At 39.1% G+C, this 18,450-nt stretch overlaps 2 protein-coding genes across 16 annotated transcripts in view; one reads left to right on the forward strand and one right to left on the reverse strand.

The window, feature by feature from the left end:
- Positions 1 to 18,450, reverse strand: part of LOC311283746 (myosin-7-like) — a 234,498-nt gene that overhangs the window by 111,214 nt on the left and 104,834 nt on the right. The window lies entirely within an intron of this gene.
- LOC311283755 (uncharacterized protein) overlaps positions 1 to 18,450 on the forward strand; it is a 76,129-nt gene that overhangs the window by 39,169 nt on the left and 18,510 nt on the right. For 10 of the 14 annotated variants that reach the window (XM_084398436.1, XM_084398440.1, XM_084398441.1 and 7 more), the window contains one exon: positions 1,288 to 2,487. The exons of the other annotated variants lie outside the window; for them this stretch is intronic. In XM_084398436.1, the coding sequence (XP_084254562.1) occupies positions 1,288 to 2,487 (1,200 nt within the window). The remainder of the gene's footprint in view (positions 1 to 1,287; positions 2,488 to 18,450) is intronic. 14 annotated transcript variants of the gene reach the window in all.

Below are 18,450 nucleotides of genomic sequence, written 5' to 3' on the forward strand. Positions count from 1 at the left end.
TTACACTATCAGTTGCCAAAGCTAGTCAAACCCATCGCTTCTGGTATCCCAGGGGCCTTTAAGGGTTCCTCAGCTGTATAGGGTTAGTGCAGTGCAGCTGAGACCTCGATTCACCTCGCTGGTTTAAATCAAGCTCCAGAATGATATTCTGCCTGGTTTGATGCTCATGGATGGTTGTTGATGTGCAAACAGTGTTACACACCTACCAGATGGAGGGTCAGACTTGTAGAGTCACATTAACTCATGCACGAGTCAGTCATCAAGTGCTTGATCGTTAAATCACCCAGTTGGAAAAATGCTGACTCGATTTGATGATGACATAAGCATACTTTATTAGCAAATGTAATATTTTGATCCGTCTCACACAAAACACCTTAGGTTATAGACCTTATCTACCAAGACAAAGATATCTTGGTCAGTCAGCCAAGTCATCTAGCGTCCAGTCATTTAGTGTACGAGTCGTCGTCTCACAAATCCCCCCAAATGGGATTTGCCCCACAAATCATTATTTCTGCTCATTATTTCTTATAAAGGAAACCAGACCTTGCACACAAATAAGTTATGCTTGACCTCAGTTGCTCAGTCTGCTTTGTGCACATCTTCTGCAAAAGAGGAAGAACAAAAAACTATATAAAAAAAAATAATTCAAACAATATTTTACTTGAAAATTAACATTGCTTAAGATTAATAAGATTTGCTTTCTTAGATTGTATTTTGGATAATATTTCTACCCTGGCAGATTTTTAAACTTGTCTGAAAAATGACAGACAAAATGCATCGATATTCAAGATACAATCTATAAAAGTAATTTCATTGTGTTGCTTCTCAAGCAGATTATTGTGGGATAAAAGTATTTTTAGATATTTTAAATAGAAAATTTGGCTTTTTTTTACATGCTTCATCAATATATTATATCAGTTACAGTTTCTTTATCTTAAAGTGCCATGAAACCTCCTCATTTCAGCACCTTAATTAAAAAAAATGCTATGAAATTTATTTTACCTTTTCATGTCACGTCCTTTAATGAGCTGCTTTATTATAGAAGTTAAATAAGGTTTCATGTACTAGTTTTGACTATATTGTGTATTTCAGACCAGTCAGCATCCAGGGCTGCAACTATCTCAAAAGATGGTTAAATTATCTGATTTAGATCTTCACAGGTTGTTGGGAATATCATCTGGGAGTTTAAGGGTTGATTGAGAAGTTAGGGAATGCCTTTGTGCATGTGTGAGAGAGCGAAAAAGGGAGTTAGTGCTTCTCTAATTTCCTTTCTTCTCTGTATATGAGGTGTCTTTGGTGATCACTGGTCCGATGAGGCCGGCATTCCTTCTGACCTGCCCTTCACACCCAGCGTTTCCACCATTATCAGTCGCCATGCAAGTCACCTGGTAGAAAGCCCGAGTGACACGACCGATCCTCAGTGGTCCCCGAGAGATAGAAGCGTGGGAGATGCCGAGGAGAGGGAAGGCGAAGGGTCTGACCGTAAGAAGGAAAAGAAGAAGAAAAAACGGAGACCCAGGGACGAGGTTTACGACTTCCACGCGGAAATGCAAAGCGAAAGTGCTTTATCCGAGAGCGTCCATCAATCCAAAGAAGACGGAGTTTGGGAAGACGTCGGGCGCATTGGTGGGAGAGCCAAGAAGCCGAAAAGCCGAAAGAAGATACCCGAGGAATGGGCGATCCATGCCGAACCCTTCGTCCCTGCTTCGGCCTCTGTGCCGCAAGAGTTCGCAACTGATTTTACCCAATCACCCCTTGGAGTTGACAGCGATCTAGTGTCGTTTTCCGAGGACTACACCGATGGGAGTCTCATTCCTCTGTCTCTTACCCAAGATCTTCTGTCTCTCACAGCTACTTCCCCACCATCCACAACTCCTGCAATGATCTCCCCAAAGTCTCCCGGTCGAGCCCCCGATCAACACCCCTTATCCACGTCATCTGGATTCCATGATATAATCATGGACACGGAAGATGATTTCACCCTTCCATCACCTCTGGGAAAAGCTGATTCTCTTCTCAATGATGCTCAACCTTCTCCTGGAGGAACTTTTGAGGAGGCGATGTTTGGACAAGAACACCCCTACACCTCTTCCATGGCCACCCAAGACTCGCCAGTGAAGGAACCGCAAGCCTCCACCCCTGGAAGCACTTGTTTTGTACCACCGATGGAAGCACTAATCTCAGCTCCTCCATTTTCTCCCTCTGGACCTGCGTGGTCTCTTAATAACCACAATCAACCTTTTGATCTGGAAGATGTTGCATTTGAGACCCAAGTCCCAGTTCCTTCACCAAAGAGCAAATCCCCAAAGGAGCCAAAACCCAAACAAGGCAAGAAGTCCAGTTCATCTTCATCAAAAAGTCCAACTTCCCCTGATGCAAAGTTGCCGTCTCCACAGATTTCCGGTTTGAATCCGGCCGCTCCGCCATTCTTCCCTAGCTTTGCAGAACCTCGGGAGCAAGCCGCCGGACTGCCCTTCACATTGGAAGGTTTGTTGTGGACGTTTTGGGAAGTGGATCCACTTAATGCATGGCTGTGTGGATTCCAAGCCTGGGCTTGAGTGATTAAACTGCACACCCCAATAACTAACATGTCACCCCGTCAGCTGGACTCAATGGTTAGGGTTCGTTTAAAGCGGGTTGGCTTGGTTTTGCTTGGGTGTTTCTTCCACAATGAATGACCGACTTTGTGCAAACAAGAATCCCCCCCCACCCCACCCCTCCCAATTAACCTTGTGATCCAGGGTCTATACTAATCAAAACGCTTCGGTTTGCAGTTATTCGAGGAGGTGTCGTTGTTCCCTCACAATTTTTGCATCTCCACTCTGCTGTTGTGATTGTTTCTCGTACTACCATTGGTGACACCTAACAGTGACAATCTTATCTCTCGGTTTCCACCACCCATTTCTCTTCTAGCACTTTTTTAGTGTGAATATGTACCACCCTTGTCCATTCATGCATGTATACAAAGTGCAATACAGTCGTAAGTGATGCTCTTTTTATTTCTTTCTCCTCTATGTTCCCCGGCATCATCTGTTTCAACACGCCAATTAGGTAAGTCAACATTTAGTTATTGCTTACTCATTTTTGGTCTCTTTATGTTGTGAAAAAAGCGTGTTGTGTAACATCCTCTACTTTTCATTCATAACTTGCTCTATAATTGCTGTAGCAGTCTCGTAACCAGATGTAGGTGATATGTGGTTAGTGGACGTGCAACAGTGGTTTGCAGCTTTTTTCAGTTTTGCTAATTTTAGTACTTCAACTTTTTTATTACTATTTTTATTTCAGTTACAACTTTTTTTGTAATTTGCAACTTAAATGGCTGAACTAGTTTGTATTGTCCAAACTAAATGAATCTGTGAATCGGTATGTGGTATAAAAAGTCCTTGTATCTCCATAATCTAGCCTGTTTTCATTAAAGCATGTTCTTAAATGTAAACTAGAAATGCAAGTGTTGTATTTAAATAGAATATTGTCATAATCCCAGAAGGCATTGCTGTGAGTCATGAACAGCAGTACAAAGACTCAAGTTATGTCCCAAATGATGCACTATACACTGTTCACTTATAAACTATGCACTTTTACACTTTGTACTCATCCGTGTAGTGCAGTGGTTTTCAAACTGGGGTCCGGGACCCCTAGGGGGCCACAAGGGAGTTCTGGGGGTCCGTGGAAAAATTAAGAGAAAAAGCAGTATTAAATAAAAAATAAATACAAATAAGATTGATCCAATTAACTAAAAAAATATTTTTTTAAATATATTTTTTTAAATAAATACAATGTTATTTAAGTAAAATCAATAATAAATTAATACATTTGATTGAAATAAATAAAATTTCATTAAAAAATAGAAGAAAATCAGTTTAAAATGTAAAAACAAATAAATAAAAATAAGATTAAATAAAAAAAAAATCTTTAAAATAAATGAAATTTTATTTTAATAAATAAATAAGAGGCCTATATCCATACTTTGATTAAAATTTATTTTTTATTTTTAAAAAATACATCTTAGTTAAAAACGCAATGAAGTATGCCAATAGAAACTAAATACTTTACACATTTGTAATATATATTTTTTCACAGTATTAATTGGGTCTTTTTACATAAAAAAATATTCAGCTATCTTTTAAATATTAGGATGGGGGTCCTAATCATAATATTTTTCATCATATTCTAAAAGATTGAAAAGCCCTGGTGTAGTATATGAATTTTATAATTAAAGCTGCGACAGTCGAGTGCATGAAGTCTCCAACATTCCACACTTTTAATTAAGTGCATCAACTGGGTATTTAAAGTGCACTTCTTGTTTTTGGAATCTTCAGTGTGAAGAATAGAATAGTGCATAATTACGCAAATTGGGACCTACAGTTTGCTTACATCTTGTTTTAGCCTGTCTTCTCTCTGAAATACATCACATCGCAGAAGTAAACTGGGTTGTGAATGTTATAACATGTTGACTTCAGCATAGCATAAGCTACACAACTGCAGAAAATACAGTATAGTATGTCTTAAAATGGCCGATTGCTGTTTACACTCTGGTTTCGAGTGTAGTGCCTTTATTAGAGAGAGAGTGTGTGTGTGTGTGTGTGTGTGTGTGTGTGTGTGTGTGTGTGTGTGTGTGTGTGTGTGTGTGTGTGTGTTTGGGCGCGTCTGACACAGCTGTCTCTTTTAGTTCTCTGTAATTTTCGGCTCTTTCTCCAGCGGGGAGGGACTGTGTCACTGAGGGAGCTACTTATACACTCCGGGAGACAGGCCATCAGCGTTTGGTGTCAGACTTCCCAACATGCAAATTAATGACAGTGTCCTATAATGTGCGTGTGTGTTGTACTATGAGCTGAAAATAAGAAAATTGTGAAAGCTCCGTGTCAAATGTCACATTAGAGTGAATTCTATTATTCCATGTTTGGTCGCCTGCAGTAACTCTCTGCTTGGTGTTTGTTATATACATATCGAGGACATTTCAAAGTAATACTTTCCTTAGCCTTGAGTACATCCTGTGGCCATCTCTGAATGGCATTGATTGTTTTGGGTCGTGATGTGTTTTGCTTGTCTCTTGTGGACTCGTGAGACGCTCTTGACTGTGATGTGTGTTGTTATGAATGGTGGAGTGTTAACACACTTGCAACACAGACCCAGCTCTCCTTTTGTTCAGACAGACGCTTGTTATGAAAAAAATAAACACTTACGTTCGGTTGTTTCTCTGTGACTGGTAAATCTGATGTGCTTTGAATGCGTGTTTATGTTATATAGAGATTTATTTGGGATTCTAATCATGTATTTTGAGAAAATATGAATAGACGATTATGATAAGATTGTATGTGATACTACTTAATCGTAATCGTTCAAACCAACAAGGAAATAAGAATACTTTACAGCATTTTTTTAGCTTTTCGTTTTTGTTCCATCTGAACGATTAACCTGATTAAGGCACATTAAATTGCTGATCACAGATAAGTTCTCAGATGATCAAGCGAGTGTTTTTCATTTTCATTTACCCAGTGCATTTATTAATTTATTTCTTTTAAAGTCCCCCCATTTGATCCCTTTTTTTAAGAAATTAATAAATAATTGTATCTTTTATCACAAAAATGGCACATTTTCCACGAAAAAAAAAAATGTCTTCATGCCTTAAATAGCTGAATGTAACTCATATGAATATGCAAATGAGCCCCGCCTCCACTCACTCACTCACTCAGCTCAGAGATCCACTGGTTGACGATCACACGTTGATCTGATTGGTTACAAGGTAGTTTGTGACGTCAGAAACACCAGCGATTTCAAAGCGTGTTTTTGAGACTGTCTTTGGTTCACTGCAGTTTTAAGGAGGAAATACTCAGCAATGGTGTCGACTTATGAACTTACACATGGTTTGTCTTAAAACAAAAAGAGGGGCAAAATACACAGCACATTGCAAAATATTGCTATATCAATATTGAAATATTGCAATTTATTACATTAGAGTCGAAATACAATAAAAAAACATTCTGCATTGTTAAATTCGGTTGCACTTGATATAAGTTTTTTGAGCTTGTTATGCAAGTTTGTGTTATTATATACCTTACGACAGTTTTTTCCCCTCTTTCTTTCATATTTGTGTCATACATAATATACTGCCTGCCTAGTAAAAGGGCTAAAACAGGCCGATAGATGTTTGGAAGCAGATGCGAGGAGTATTTTTGGAGGCCAGAGGTTTTGTGAGGCTGTGAGTGTCGGCACAGAGGATCTTACATAAGTAAACCCTACTGAGAAGCTTCACGGTGAAAGACAGGCGTATGGAGCCACCGGCCTCTTGGCACCGCCCGACCCAACCAAACACCCTCTGAGACGTGTTGCACGTGTTTTCAAGAGGTTTGACGGCTTCGATCTACGGCACAGGCTTTTTTATGGTGTTGTGATCGTGTTTATGTGGTGTAGGGTGAAATGTAAATCACCAAATATTGCTGTTTTTCACTGCATAATGGAGCTGCACGATTAATCGTTAAAAGATCGCGATCTCGATTCAAAAGTAACTTGATGCTTCATATAACGACTGTATCGATTACATCGTTACACCAGTAGGTGGCGACAAGTGACTGTTGTCATTGAATCATTCATTCAAGAGATTCGTTCAGAAACGCCAATTCATCAAGTAATGAAACAAGTGAAGTATTTATGAGCGAGTCTTTATGAATTTGAATCATCAAATTAATTTAACATTTAGGCATATAGACAGCAGCAATTAATGTTTTGTCAAAACCTCTAGTAAAAAAAAAAAAAATCATCCAGAATCGTGCAGCTCTACTACATAATTTCTGTTTTGACTCATGATTTAGGAAAATAATAAAGAAATATAAATAATATTTGCATATTGGTTGACCATTGCTAACTTGAATTAGCAGCTGTAATTTGATTTAATTGATTTATGTAGTACATATAGACTACTTTTCAAAAGTTAGGGGTGGATAAGATTTTATGTTCTTAAAATAAGTCTCTTCTGCTCACCAAGGCTGCATTTATTTGATCAAAAACACAGTAAAAATGTGAAATATTATTACAATGTAAATCAGCTGTTCTCTATGTGAATATACAGTAAAGTGTAATTTATTCCTGTGATCAAAGCTGAATTTTCAGCATCATTACTCCAGTCGTCAGTGTCACATGATCCTTCACAAATCACTCTAATATGATGATTTGATACTCAAGAAACATTTATGATTATCAATGTTGAAAACAGTTCATATTTTTGTTACAGAAAAGTATTTTGAACAGTAGTTGTAAGTTGGTGTCGTTAGATTTGTGGATTTTGTCAGGATGTTTATGACCGCCGACGGCACAAATGTCTATTCTAACTGAAACGAATGTCTCAGTTCTTGGTACACTTACTAAGTGAACGTCATTTTACCACGAAATGAACATTTAGCCAATCGTTATTCTGCGTGTGTGCGTCATTAAATTCAAATGGATTCGTACAGTCAAAGGTTATGATAACCGGAGTGTTTGAGACCAGCAGAATGATGGAGCGGTAAAGGTCAATGCATCGACTGTTGTAAACACAGACTGCCTCCAGGGAGGGCGTGGAGCCTGTCTCGTTGTTACGGCAACTGAAAAAGAAGCTGATGTTTCCATAGTAACAAGGACAGATGCTGAGAAAGTGGGCATAAGTGTTGCATGCCATGTGACTTGTTCAATCAGAGGGTTTTTGTCATGGTGTGCTCATCGTAACATCACTGATAATATTCCTCCATATCTTCACAAATGTCTTAATTATGCAGATATGTAAATAAGGCAGCCTGGGGCCGGTTTCTGCAACAGTTGCTGTACCTCGTGCTTTGGCAGGCGGTAGGAGAGAGGCGACCGGCTGTGATCAACAGAATAATTACCCTCTGCTCACTGATGCAGGAAACTGACTTTACACATAGTCAGAAATCCAGCTAATATGATATAATAGATGATAGAAATCCATATTCCCAGCTGACATGAAGCATTTCAGCAGAACTGAACCAATGACGTTCACTGTGCTGCAACATTTCACTCTCTGAGATCTTTGAGTAGCTATTGCAGTGCATTCTGGGATTGCTGTGAAGGACATGAGTGATGCTGTTTCAGATTTCTAAAAGAAAGGTGTCTTAGAAGTAGAGCTGCACGATTCTGGATGAGTAGAGAATCATGTTTTTTGTTTCAAACCGAATCAGGATTCTGAATAGACCACTAAACAAAATAACGTAATTTACTAGAGGTTCTGAAAAAACGGTAATTGCTGCAGTCTATTTAAAATGTTTAATTAATCTGCATGAATTGTTTAAAAAAAATTGTTTGAATGAATGATTCATGACTCACTCATAACGACTTCACTTGTTTCATTACTGAATGAATCAGCGTTTTTGAACGAATCTCTTGAATTAATGATTCAATGAGAAATTCATTTTTTAACAGTCACTTGTCGCCACCTACTGGTGTAACAATGTAATTGATACAATGGACTAGTTGCACGTGGCCGCCATTTTGGATTTTGGATCAGCGAGTGTGCGGTTAGACTCTTCCGGTTTCGCATTACGCCCAGTGCAGGGAGCCGGAGAAAGCTGAAAATTATCTTGTATAGTTGTTTATAGAATAAATGATCACTTAAAATATTACTAAGATCCATATTACTATCACACGAGCCAATGGCAATTAAATGCACGGATGCATAGTCAGATTAATGAATGAAATACAACTGTTCACGAACAGAAGATTGTATTTGACTCATGCTGCATACCTAATGACAATTATGCCTACTGTAAATATAGAGTTACAACTACGATTAAAGTTGTTTGCATAAAATGCACTGTGAACATTCACGTTTGCCCTGAGATAGGCTACAATTTATCTCCATAAATACTATTTTCTCAATTCTACGCATATATTTTTACTTACATCAATTGCTCGATCAATATTATCATCACATATTTTACATTTACATTTTTAACTGTAGGCACCACAAACAATTTAATATAGGGAAGTTTGTGTATATTTTACACGTAGTACAATACTGTATGTGCTGCTTATAAACACCAGACAGATAATGATTTATGAAAAAGATCTTTACTCATCTCACTTGCACAAAATAAATGCAGTAATAGAAAGCATAGAAACGCACAGGTGAAATACACTGAAAATTATATGCATTTAAAAATTTGCTCGGGTTGAATTCATCAACTTCAACCTCGCTGTCTCCCGGATCTTCTGCATCCACTCAGCCTGTACCGCAGCGTCAACGGGGAATACATGAAAGCTGACTTCTCTGTTGTAACGTGACGAAACGATACATAACGGCACACAGCGATGAAGTGCTGAGGCTGTCACCCTCTGAAAGGCAAGTCACCTCTCTTGAATCCTAAAAACACTCATTGTGAAAAAATATCACTGTGGTAATGGAACTCGACGGTCGCTGTTGTCTCCCGCTCTCGCTGTCAGATCACCGGAAGTACTGGCCCACACACTCAAGTTCGCACGTCAACGGTCGCCGTGCACGGAGTGAATTGTTATTTGAAGTGCCAAGTTACTTTCAGAAAGTGATTTGCTTTTTGATTGCTTTATATTCGAACTATAAACTTTTATCCCAGAACATCTGAGATCATTTGAATATTTGGTTCAGAAATGATGATTCAACAATCAGTAAAATACATCTATTTATTTTATGAAAGAAATGTATATTTTTATTTCCACAAGGATGTTTAATTCAAAAGTGGCAGTAAACGCATTTATAATGTTAAAAAACAGCTATTTTTAAATTGTAATATTTCACATTTTTCTACTGTATTTTTAAGTAAAGAAATGCAGCCTTGATGAGCAGAAGAGACTTTTTTCACAAACAGTAAAACTGAACATGCCTTCAGACGGTTCACACTACGTTTTGTTTTTTTAGAAGATCTTAGCATTTGAGTTTCTCTCAGGAGTGACAATAAATAGATGGAGTTTATTTTCAGAATATGAATGGCAGCATTGAACGATTGGATTGAGCTCAGCTCAGGTTGAGTGGCGCTTGATGCCGAAAAATGTTTGAATTGATCCGTCTCCCATTCGGACGAACTATTGAACGTCACCCCCAGGTTATTTTTAACCAGAGAGCAGTGTGTGAGTTTACTTCATCATGGCTGTTGGCAGAGAAAGAGCAGGATGTGTGTTTGCTTGACCGGATGAATGATGTAAAGAGGCAGAAGTCTCAGAGCCAAAAGAGCCTATTTAAGTCTCAAACCTAAGGCTCAGGGTTAGTAGATTAGGTCGCCGTTAAAGTGGCTTATCTTGGTTACGCGAACATTCCTTTTTGTCATTCTTCAAACACTATTAGTTCTCTGAACATTCCGAAACTAGTAACATTTAAAAACATTTGGTGAAAATCCAGCTTTTAATGTTGTTTATATGTCTATGTGGTGTTTTTAATACGCTTTAAGGCAAAGCATGTGTAAGTTCATAAGTCGACACCATTGCTGAGTATTTCCTCCTTAAAACTGCAGTGAACCAAAGACAGTCTCAAAAACACGCTTTGAAATCGCTGGTGTTTCTGACGTCACAAACTACCTTGTAACCAATCAGATCAACGTGTGATCGTCAACCAGTGGATCTCTGAGCTGAGTGAGTAAGTGGAGGCGGGGCTCATTTGCATATTCATAGAACCGCGAATACTAAATGAGGCGAGGGTGTCGAGTTACATTCAAGATATTTTAAGACTTTTCAAGGAAAAAACATTTAAATATGTAATTTTGGTGATCAAAGATGAGTTTTAAGGGATACAATTATTAACTCTTACGGCACGGTAAGTTCTGTCATTTTTAGTGATGGAATTTACTAGGTAGATTAAAGCTGATCGTTAACTTTCATTAAATGATTACATTATCACATAAAACATTATGCATAATAAAATAAACTTTAAAAAAATACAACAACAACTGAATGAATCACTGAACCTCTAGCTTTTCCCATAATTCCACTCTATTATATTATTATATTTTTGGACATGTGGTCCCTCACCTGCTCCTTCGTTGACAAGGCTCATGTTGCCATGGCAACGGGAGGCAGTTGCTTAGGAGACCTGAGGAATCAGGGCTACCAAGGAAACGATGTTGGCTCTTAGGAGGAGGAGGGGTGATGTGCTAAAAATAGCATCTGGGTAGACGGTCTCAGTCGAGTTATCTGGCTTTGTGTTCTCGCATCCTCCCGACTTCATCTCTTTTTGGCCACCTGTGTGGTTTTTTTGTTCTTCCCTGTGACATTGATGAATGTTTTAGCCGCTCCACTAAAGAGGAGAGGAATGCAGCTCGGTGTCTGTTCTTTTTATATCCCTGTTTCTGCTGCTTCTTTAAGTTTTGGATTCCTAACATCAGTTACTAGGAGGAAAATCTTGTAGTGTAATTAAAGTGTGCATGCTTCAGCAAACGCGACGCGTGTGTTTATATGCGATTCAGCTGTCCGTTTCAATCTGTGTTCAATCTGTGGCCTTTCCATCAGTATGTTGCAAAAGTCGCTTCGAGCCTTATGCGACATAACCGAACATTCAGGTCAGCCAAGAGATGCACATACATGTAGGTCAGGCTGTATGTCTGCTCTGGTTTCTCATGGCCCTCATTTCTATACATTGGCTCTGTTTAAACAGGCAGTTTTTTCTCTCTTTTTTTTTTTTCTCTCTTTACTTATTGTTCACAATTTACAATAAGGTCTCATTTGTTAACGTTATTTAACTAACCAAAATGACCAAAACTAACCAAAATTTTATCACCAAAATGACATTAGACGTTTTTTCCTTGAAAAAAACGTCATGCCTTAAATTATCTTGAATGTAACTCGACACCCTCACCTCATTTAGTATGCGCGGTTCTATGAATATGCAAATGAGCCCCGCCTCCACTCACTCACTCAGCTCAGAGATCCACTGGTTGACGATCACACGTTGATCTGATTGGTTACAAGGTAGTTTGTGACGTCAGAAACACCAGCGATTTCAAAGCGTGTTTTTGAGACTGTCTTTGGTTCACTGCAGTTTTAAGGAGGAAATACTCTTACTCTAGACTTATGAATTTACACATGCTTTGTCTTAAAGCATATTAAAAACTCCACATAGACACATAAACGACATTAAAAGCTGGATTTTCTCCACAGGGGGACTTTAAGCCGCTTTAACGGCGACCTAATCTACTAACCCTGAGTCAAAAGCACCGTTCTTTAGGTTTGAGACATAAATATGGTTTAAGATATGAAACTTGTTTTACTGGTACAAAGACCCCTTAAATGTCAAAAGATCAAGGCAAATTTGAGTTCTCATGTCAGGACCCCTTTAAGAGGGAATACAAAACAGTTTTGTTTTTTTTCAGACATTATTCATGGCAGATTTACCACACTATGCCGTATCCTCCTGGTTCAGTGCGAGTACAATAACAGACAGGCGGCGTCTTTCAGCTGAGCTTATGTAACGGGGCCGGTGGGTCTGATGGGTCAGATGAGATCATCCCTACAATGTCTCTGTCCCTGACGGCCTGGACAACCACTCGCACGGGGACACGCCATTGATTTGACGCGTTCAGTGGACGGACGGGCGCTCAGTAAACCTCACGGACAAACAGACGTGAAGCACTTCTGAACTGTGCAAGCTCTGATTCGCTAGTGAGAGAAATGCATGGCGAACATAGTTCCAGTTTGAGTGAACGGAAATGGATTCTTGCATTATTCTCCCATGACTAAACATTTTTATTAGGGCTGTGCAACGAGTAATCGCATCCATAATACAATATATTTATATTAATTATATATATATATATATATATATATATATATATATATATATATATATATATATATATATATATACATATATATTTCAGAAATATATTTGCATGTATATACTGGGTTAGGGAATTTTAGTTTTAATCCCAGAACATTGGGTACATTTTGTGTGTTACCATATATTGGTTTGTTTATTTATTTATTTAATGCTATGAATACTTATTAGTATAATACATATATAGTAATATATTATGTTAGTATTATTAGTAGTAGTAGTGTTAATAAAATAAAAAAATATTACTTTATATATTTATTAGAATAAATTAATACATATATACAAAATAATTACACACAGTACACGCACATATATTATGTAAACACAAACTTTTATTTTGGATGCGATTAATCGTTGCACAGCCCTCTTTTTTTATTAGTCAAGTCACATTTATTTCTATAGCACTTTATACAGATTGTTTCAAAGCAGCTTCACAGTATTAAACAGGAAAATAACAGATGCAAAATGTGACAATAGTGTTTTTATTCAGCTCTTTTCTCACCCGATAGTGTCGTAGTCAAATCAATAATATTACTGAATATTAAGGCAAGCCTAACACCATTGCAACAACTTTAGTTTGGGTAATCAGGTAAACCACACTGATGAGGAGATAAAGGGACGGACAGTGAGATGTGCTATAGGAATTAGTTTCATGAAGAGTAGCATCATTTTTCTCTGTTGAATGTGATTTGACACGTCCTTCACCCTAAATCTTCATCTGATAATCGTCATCTTCAGTGCAGCGTACTGGCGGTTCACCCGCGGGTCACGCTCTCATGTCTGGTGGGATGTACAGTATGTTCTACTGAAGCAACAGTTGCTGATGGAGGAAATTAGGCTCAGATGATGTAACCGCAGTGACCGCGCTGATGCCGACGGACACACTGTCTGCTCGTGGTGACGGCGTGCTTACAAAGCGTCTCAATGTTGGGAGTGTTTTGGTCTGAATTAGATAAGCATGAAATATTCATGACAAAACTAACTTTGACTTTTTATTGAAGCATATGTGCCAGAGTGACGTCTTTGAAGAAGAGTTTCCAGCACTTCTCCACTTTACAGGAATTTTCTGGGTTAAATATTTGTACATATCTGAACATTGGGGACATTTTGTGTATTGTCATATATTGGTTTATTTATTTAATGCTATGAATACTTATTATCTAGTAAGATTAATAAATAATACTGATATATTTACAGGTGAAACTCGAAAAATGTGAATATCGCGCAGAAGTTATAATTTTGATGTTTATGGCTTATGGCTTACAGCTTATGAAAACCCCAAATTCAAAATCTCAGACAATTACAATATTACATGAAATCAATAAAAAAAGGATTTTAAATACAGAAATGTCGGCCCTCTGAAAAGTATAATCATGCATATGTATATAGTTATATATATACTAAATATATTAGTTTCACCTTTTAGTTTGAATTATTGAAATACACAAACTTTTGCACGATATTCAAATTTTTCGAGCTTTACCTGTAGTAATATATTATGTTAGTGTTAGTATTATTATTATTAGTAGTAGTAGTAGTGTTAATAAAATAAAAAATATTACTTTATATATTTATTAGAATAAATTAATCACATAGATTTATTTTTAGATTTATTATACGTAATTATTATTATTATTATTATTATTATTTTATGCATATGATATTCAGTTGAAGGTGCATAACAGTGTGTTCCGGTCATCTGCCATTGTTCAAGTTTTGTTTCTTCATCTTCTCTGATTGGAGGAATGATGATGTCATGTCTTTCACACTCAGACATGTTTCGGCTGCAGGAAATGCATCAGATTTAGTCGCTGCAACAAAGACATTAACACTTAAATGGTGAGGTAGGGATTCAGACTCGAAGATCACAGACTTGCGATCCTCCGGCCGGATGTCTAAAATACTTTATTGATTTTACCTGAGAAAAGAGAGTGATTTGACTCAATTGTGCTGTCGATCATTGCAGTTACTGATCCCACATCCCGCTATATTTGCAGCCTTTGTTTAGTTATGAGCTGCAGACTACAAATAAAGATAATATGAACGAGAATGTTGTAGAAAACAATTAACAATACTAGTAGACACATCCATGCACGAATCTGTACCGCTGATAAGCTAATACTGATACAGACTGTGTGTGTTGAGATCGCGGTACCCAAGAAGACTTCCACGAAGAGATACGATAGATGTGCACTCTCTCTGAAATCTTGTGTGCAAATGATTTGCTCATTAAGCCGTTCCTCATTTCTCATGCATGAAGCCTCAGGGATGATAGTAGTGTGTCACTATCTGAGAGAGGAGGAGGGAAGAAAAGATGGACGCAGAGAGGACAACGTGGAGAAAACGAGAGAGGCAGAAAGGAGGAGGAGGAGGGGTTGATTTTGGGCAGCGAATGAACAGCCACATTAGAAAGCATGTGATTCCTGCCATGGCAAAAGCTCACTGATGGAGAGAGAGAGAGAGAGAGAGAGTGAGTGAGAGAGAGAGAGAGATCTCAGTGCTAGTTAGTCTGTTGGCGCCTGCAGAAGCAACAGCACCGAAAGAGGTTACGTTACACATCCATCCATCTCACTGAGACACATTAATCACAATAAACCAGGACTAAGACACAAAGACAGCAGAGAAAGGGGAACAAAAGCATGTCCTCTCTCTCGAACCAGCAGCCGGCTCCTCCGTTCTCCGAGTACAGTGAGCTTTGTAAAGTCCCGTCCGCGTCTCCTCCGGGTTGGGACTGGAAACACGGAGACCTCGGGGCGCCGGCGAGTTTCGGAGGTGGTCATCGGGCCACGGGAATGACGGATGAGGACAAGCTGTGCTTCTACGAGTCTCCTTCTGAGCTCAACGTACCCGGACGAGGAAGCGTTCCAGCGAGCATGTCATTCGGCAGCACCGGAGACAGTCTGGAAAGCCCGTCGTCCTCATCGGCTGCGTCTCCTGGAAAATTTGTGGCTTCGTTGCAATGCATGACGGACCAAAACAGCAGAACGATCCTTTTGGATTCACCTGCAGGTCGTGAAGAGTTTCCGTCGCCACTTGAGCCCTTGAAACCGGCTCTGGAGCCTCCAAACTATTGTGTCATCGGCGTGGTCAACGACAGCTACCTCGAGAGCAGAGATGAGTTGATGAAAGCTGAGGAAAGCGAGGAAGAAGGAGACCTTGAACCTTGTGTAATGGGAAGAGCCGAACAACAGAGGAAGGCGATGAGGCGAGCCATGTCTGAGTGTTCGCATCTCTCAGTGCCGGCCAGCCTCCAGCTCCCGGATAAATACCCCGGAGGAGGTGTTCTCGACGAGTTGCCTTCTCCCATCGGAGGACCTCGTCGTTCTCACGCTATGGGAATGAAACGCTCCCTCACCGTATCCGATGATCAACCCCCGACTCCTCCACCGACTCTATCGGCTGGAGCCACACGCAATGACCTACGAAAGAACAGCGAACTGCATTTTCCCTCATTCCCCGTTCGCAAAGACCAAAGCAGCTTTCCCCACTCGCCGCTTGAGGACCTGTTGGAGGGACCGTTCATTGACAAGGATCAAGGAGTCGTTCTTCCCGTGCCGGTGACAACACGTGGCCTTAATGGGACTTGCAACAACGCTGGAGACAAAACCGACACGTTTGCTGTGACTTTTGAGGGTAGGTGATGGCGAACCATCAATCAGTTTGACTTTTGTTGGTAATCTGGCCTTGATTTTGGTACATAATTAGTATGATGACGGGATTTCACGTAGCTCAATCTGTAGAGCATTGCACTAGCAACGCCAAGGTCATGGGTTCGATTCCCAGGGAAACCAATAATCAATCAAATGGAATCAAGTATACGTTGAATGCAATGTCGATTGCTTTGGATAAAAGCGTTTAAAAAGGATAATTTATGAAAGGTTTGAGGTGCACAACATGGCATAATCATTGTTAGAAATGAAGAAACTGGAAAGCATGCAGTGTTTCAATGCAATTCTTCTGGTTATATATGAGTAAGTTGGATTTACTGCATTCAGTATGGTCTTTGTGATTGTTAGCGGGAGCAGAAGTGCTGTAGGTGGTTCATATAGTGTCTCCGTTGTGTGTGTGTGCGGCACTATCACGCCACTACCGAACGCATGCTCATTACACGCTCCAGACGAGACCGTGTTAGTAATGTATGTCCTGATTTCCTAGAGTAAAACCTGCCTCTCAGCAAATTGGGGTCAGAAACTCTCCTCAACGTGCCTTATTTTTAATGAGATCCAGCTATCTTCTGCTGCCTCATCCTTCAATGGTGAATGCTTACAATTAACATATTTTAGTTTTTTTTGTTTAACTAGTAATTCACAGTGAGAAGTGCGTAAATAGTCCAGTTCAATCAATCAGTTAGTTGTCTTCTCGCTGGTTGACTGGGAGTGTAAATGCATTGTACCGAATGTCTGAATGAAACATGTTTCCTTCCTCAAGGGGAAGCAAACGATGCCAGATAAAATCACTCGCATTTGTGTTTGAGATCAATGGAAAAGCAAGCAACTGATGTCTTAGTTTTCTGTTTGAGTTGCGATTATTAATGCAGGCTGTTTGTGGTTTCATGCACTAATTGGGGTCTGGATTGCATGGGCGCAACACAAGGACAAATGCATTGAGTGCATCACAAAACCCACTTTATTTTATAATTTGAACATTTAATACAAAACTACCAGCTGTTTGCCAGAAAGTTATGATGATGAAAGTGACCAGGCAGTGTACAGAGAATTGTTGCATCATTTATGCAATTCAAAAACATCCAAGTAAATCAGAAGCATTGTGAAAAACACAGTATTTATTACTATTCCAGACGTTTCTATCCAGACAATATTTGATTTATTAGAAGATAGCCGGAAACTCTGAAGGTAATTTGCTCTATATTTTTCCAGAGGTTGTGAAAACTGGTCATGTCAGGCTAGTATCTCTTTCTTTTTGTAGGCATTTCACATTCATACACTGATTTTTTTTTCTTCATTTTGAGCAGGTGTCGTTCTGCCCTCAGGCTTTACTGCATTTCTCGCTGACACACTCTCAGCGGGTTCTCGTCTGCTTTGATGTGTCATTGTGAAACTGGTGTTATTATAAATGCACCTGAGCCATGTGGAAATTGATCCGCTTAATGCAAGAGTTCTCAGTTTCTTACAAATATCTGAAATCCACCGCGCTGTGGTGACAGATTAACTTTAATACAAGATGCAGTATTCTGGGAAGCAGCTTACATGTGCGAAAGCAAAATGCTGCTGGAATATCAATGATGTTTATTTCACGCTCACCAGATTTTCAATGCAAAATGTGAAATAAATATGCAAATCAGGGTATTTAAGTTTCTTTATTGATTTGACTCGATGCCGTCGATCATTGCAGTTACTGATCCCACATCCCACTATATTTGCAGCTTTTGTTTAGTTATGAGCTGCTGAACTCTGTTCTGTCCTTCAACACAAGGACATGATGATTCTCAAAGACACATGCAGCCTTTTTCATGGATCTGTCGTTATATGTGACATGACTAGAGGGCCGCCTGTAAGATATATTACATGTGGACTCTAAACTCAAGCATCTCTCTGGCCTCATTACAGCTCTCCGCCTCATCCACTCATCTAGCTCTCGTTTATCACACGGCTCTCCGGAATACTTGATTTTGATTGGTCAGCGGCAGCATTCTGTGGTCAAATTAT

This window comes from Rutilus rutilus, assembly GCF_951802725.1.
Source record: "Rutilus rutilus genome assembly, chromosome: 24".
Classification (NCBI taxonomy): domain Eukaryota; kingdom Metazoa; phylum Chordata; class Actinopteri; order Cypriniformes; family Leuciscidae; genus Rutilus; species Rutilus rutilus.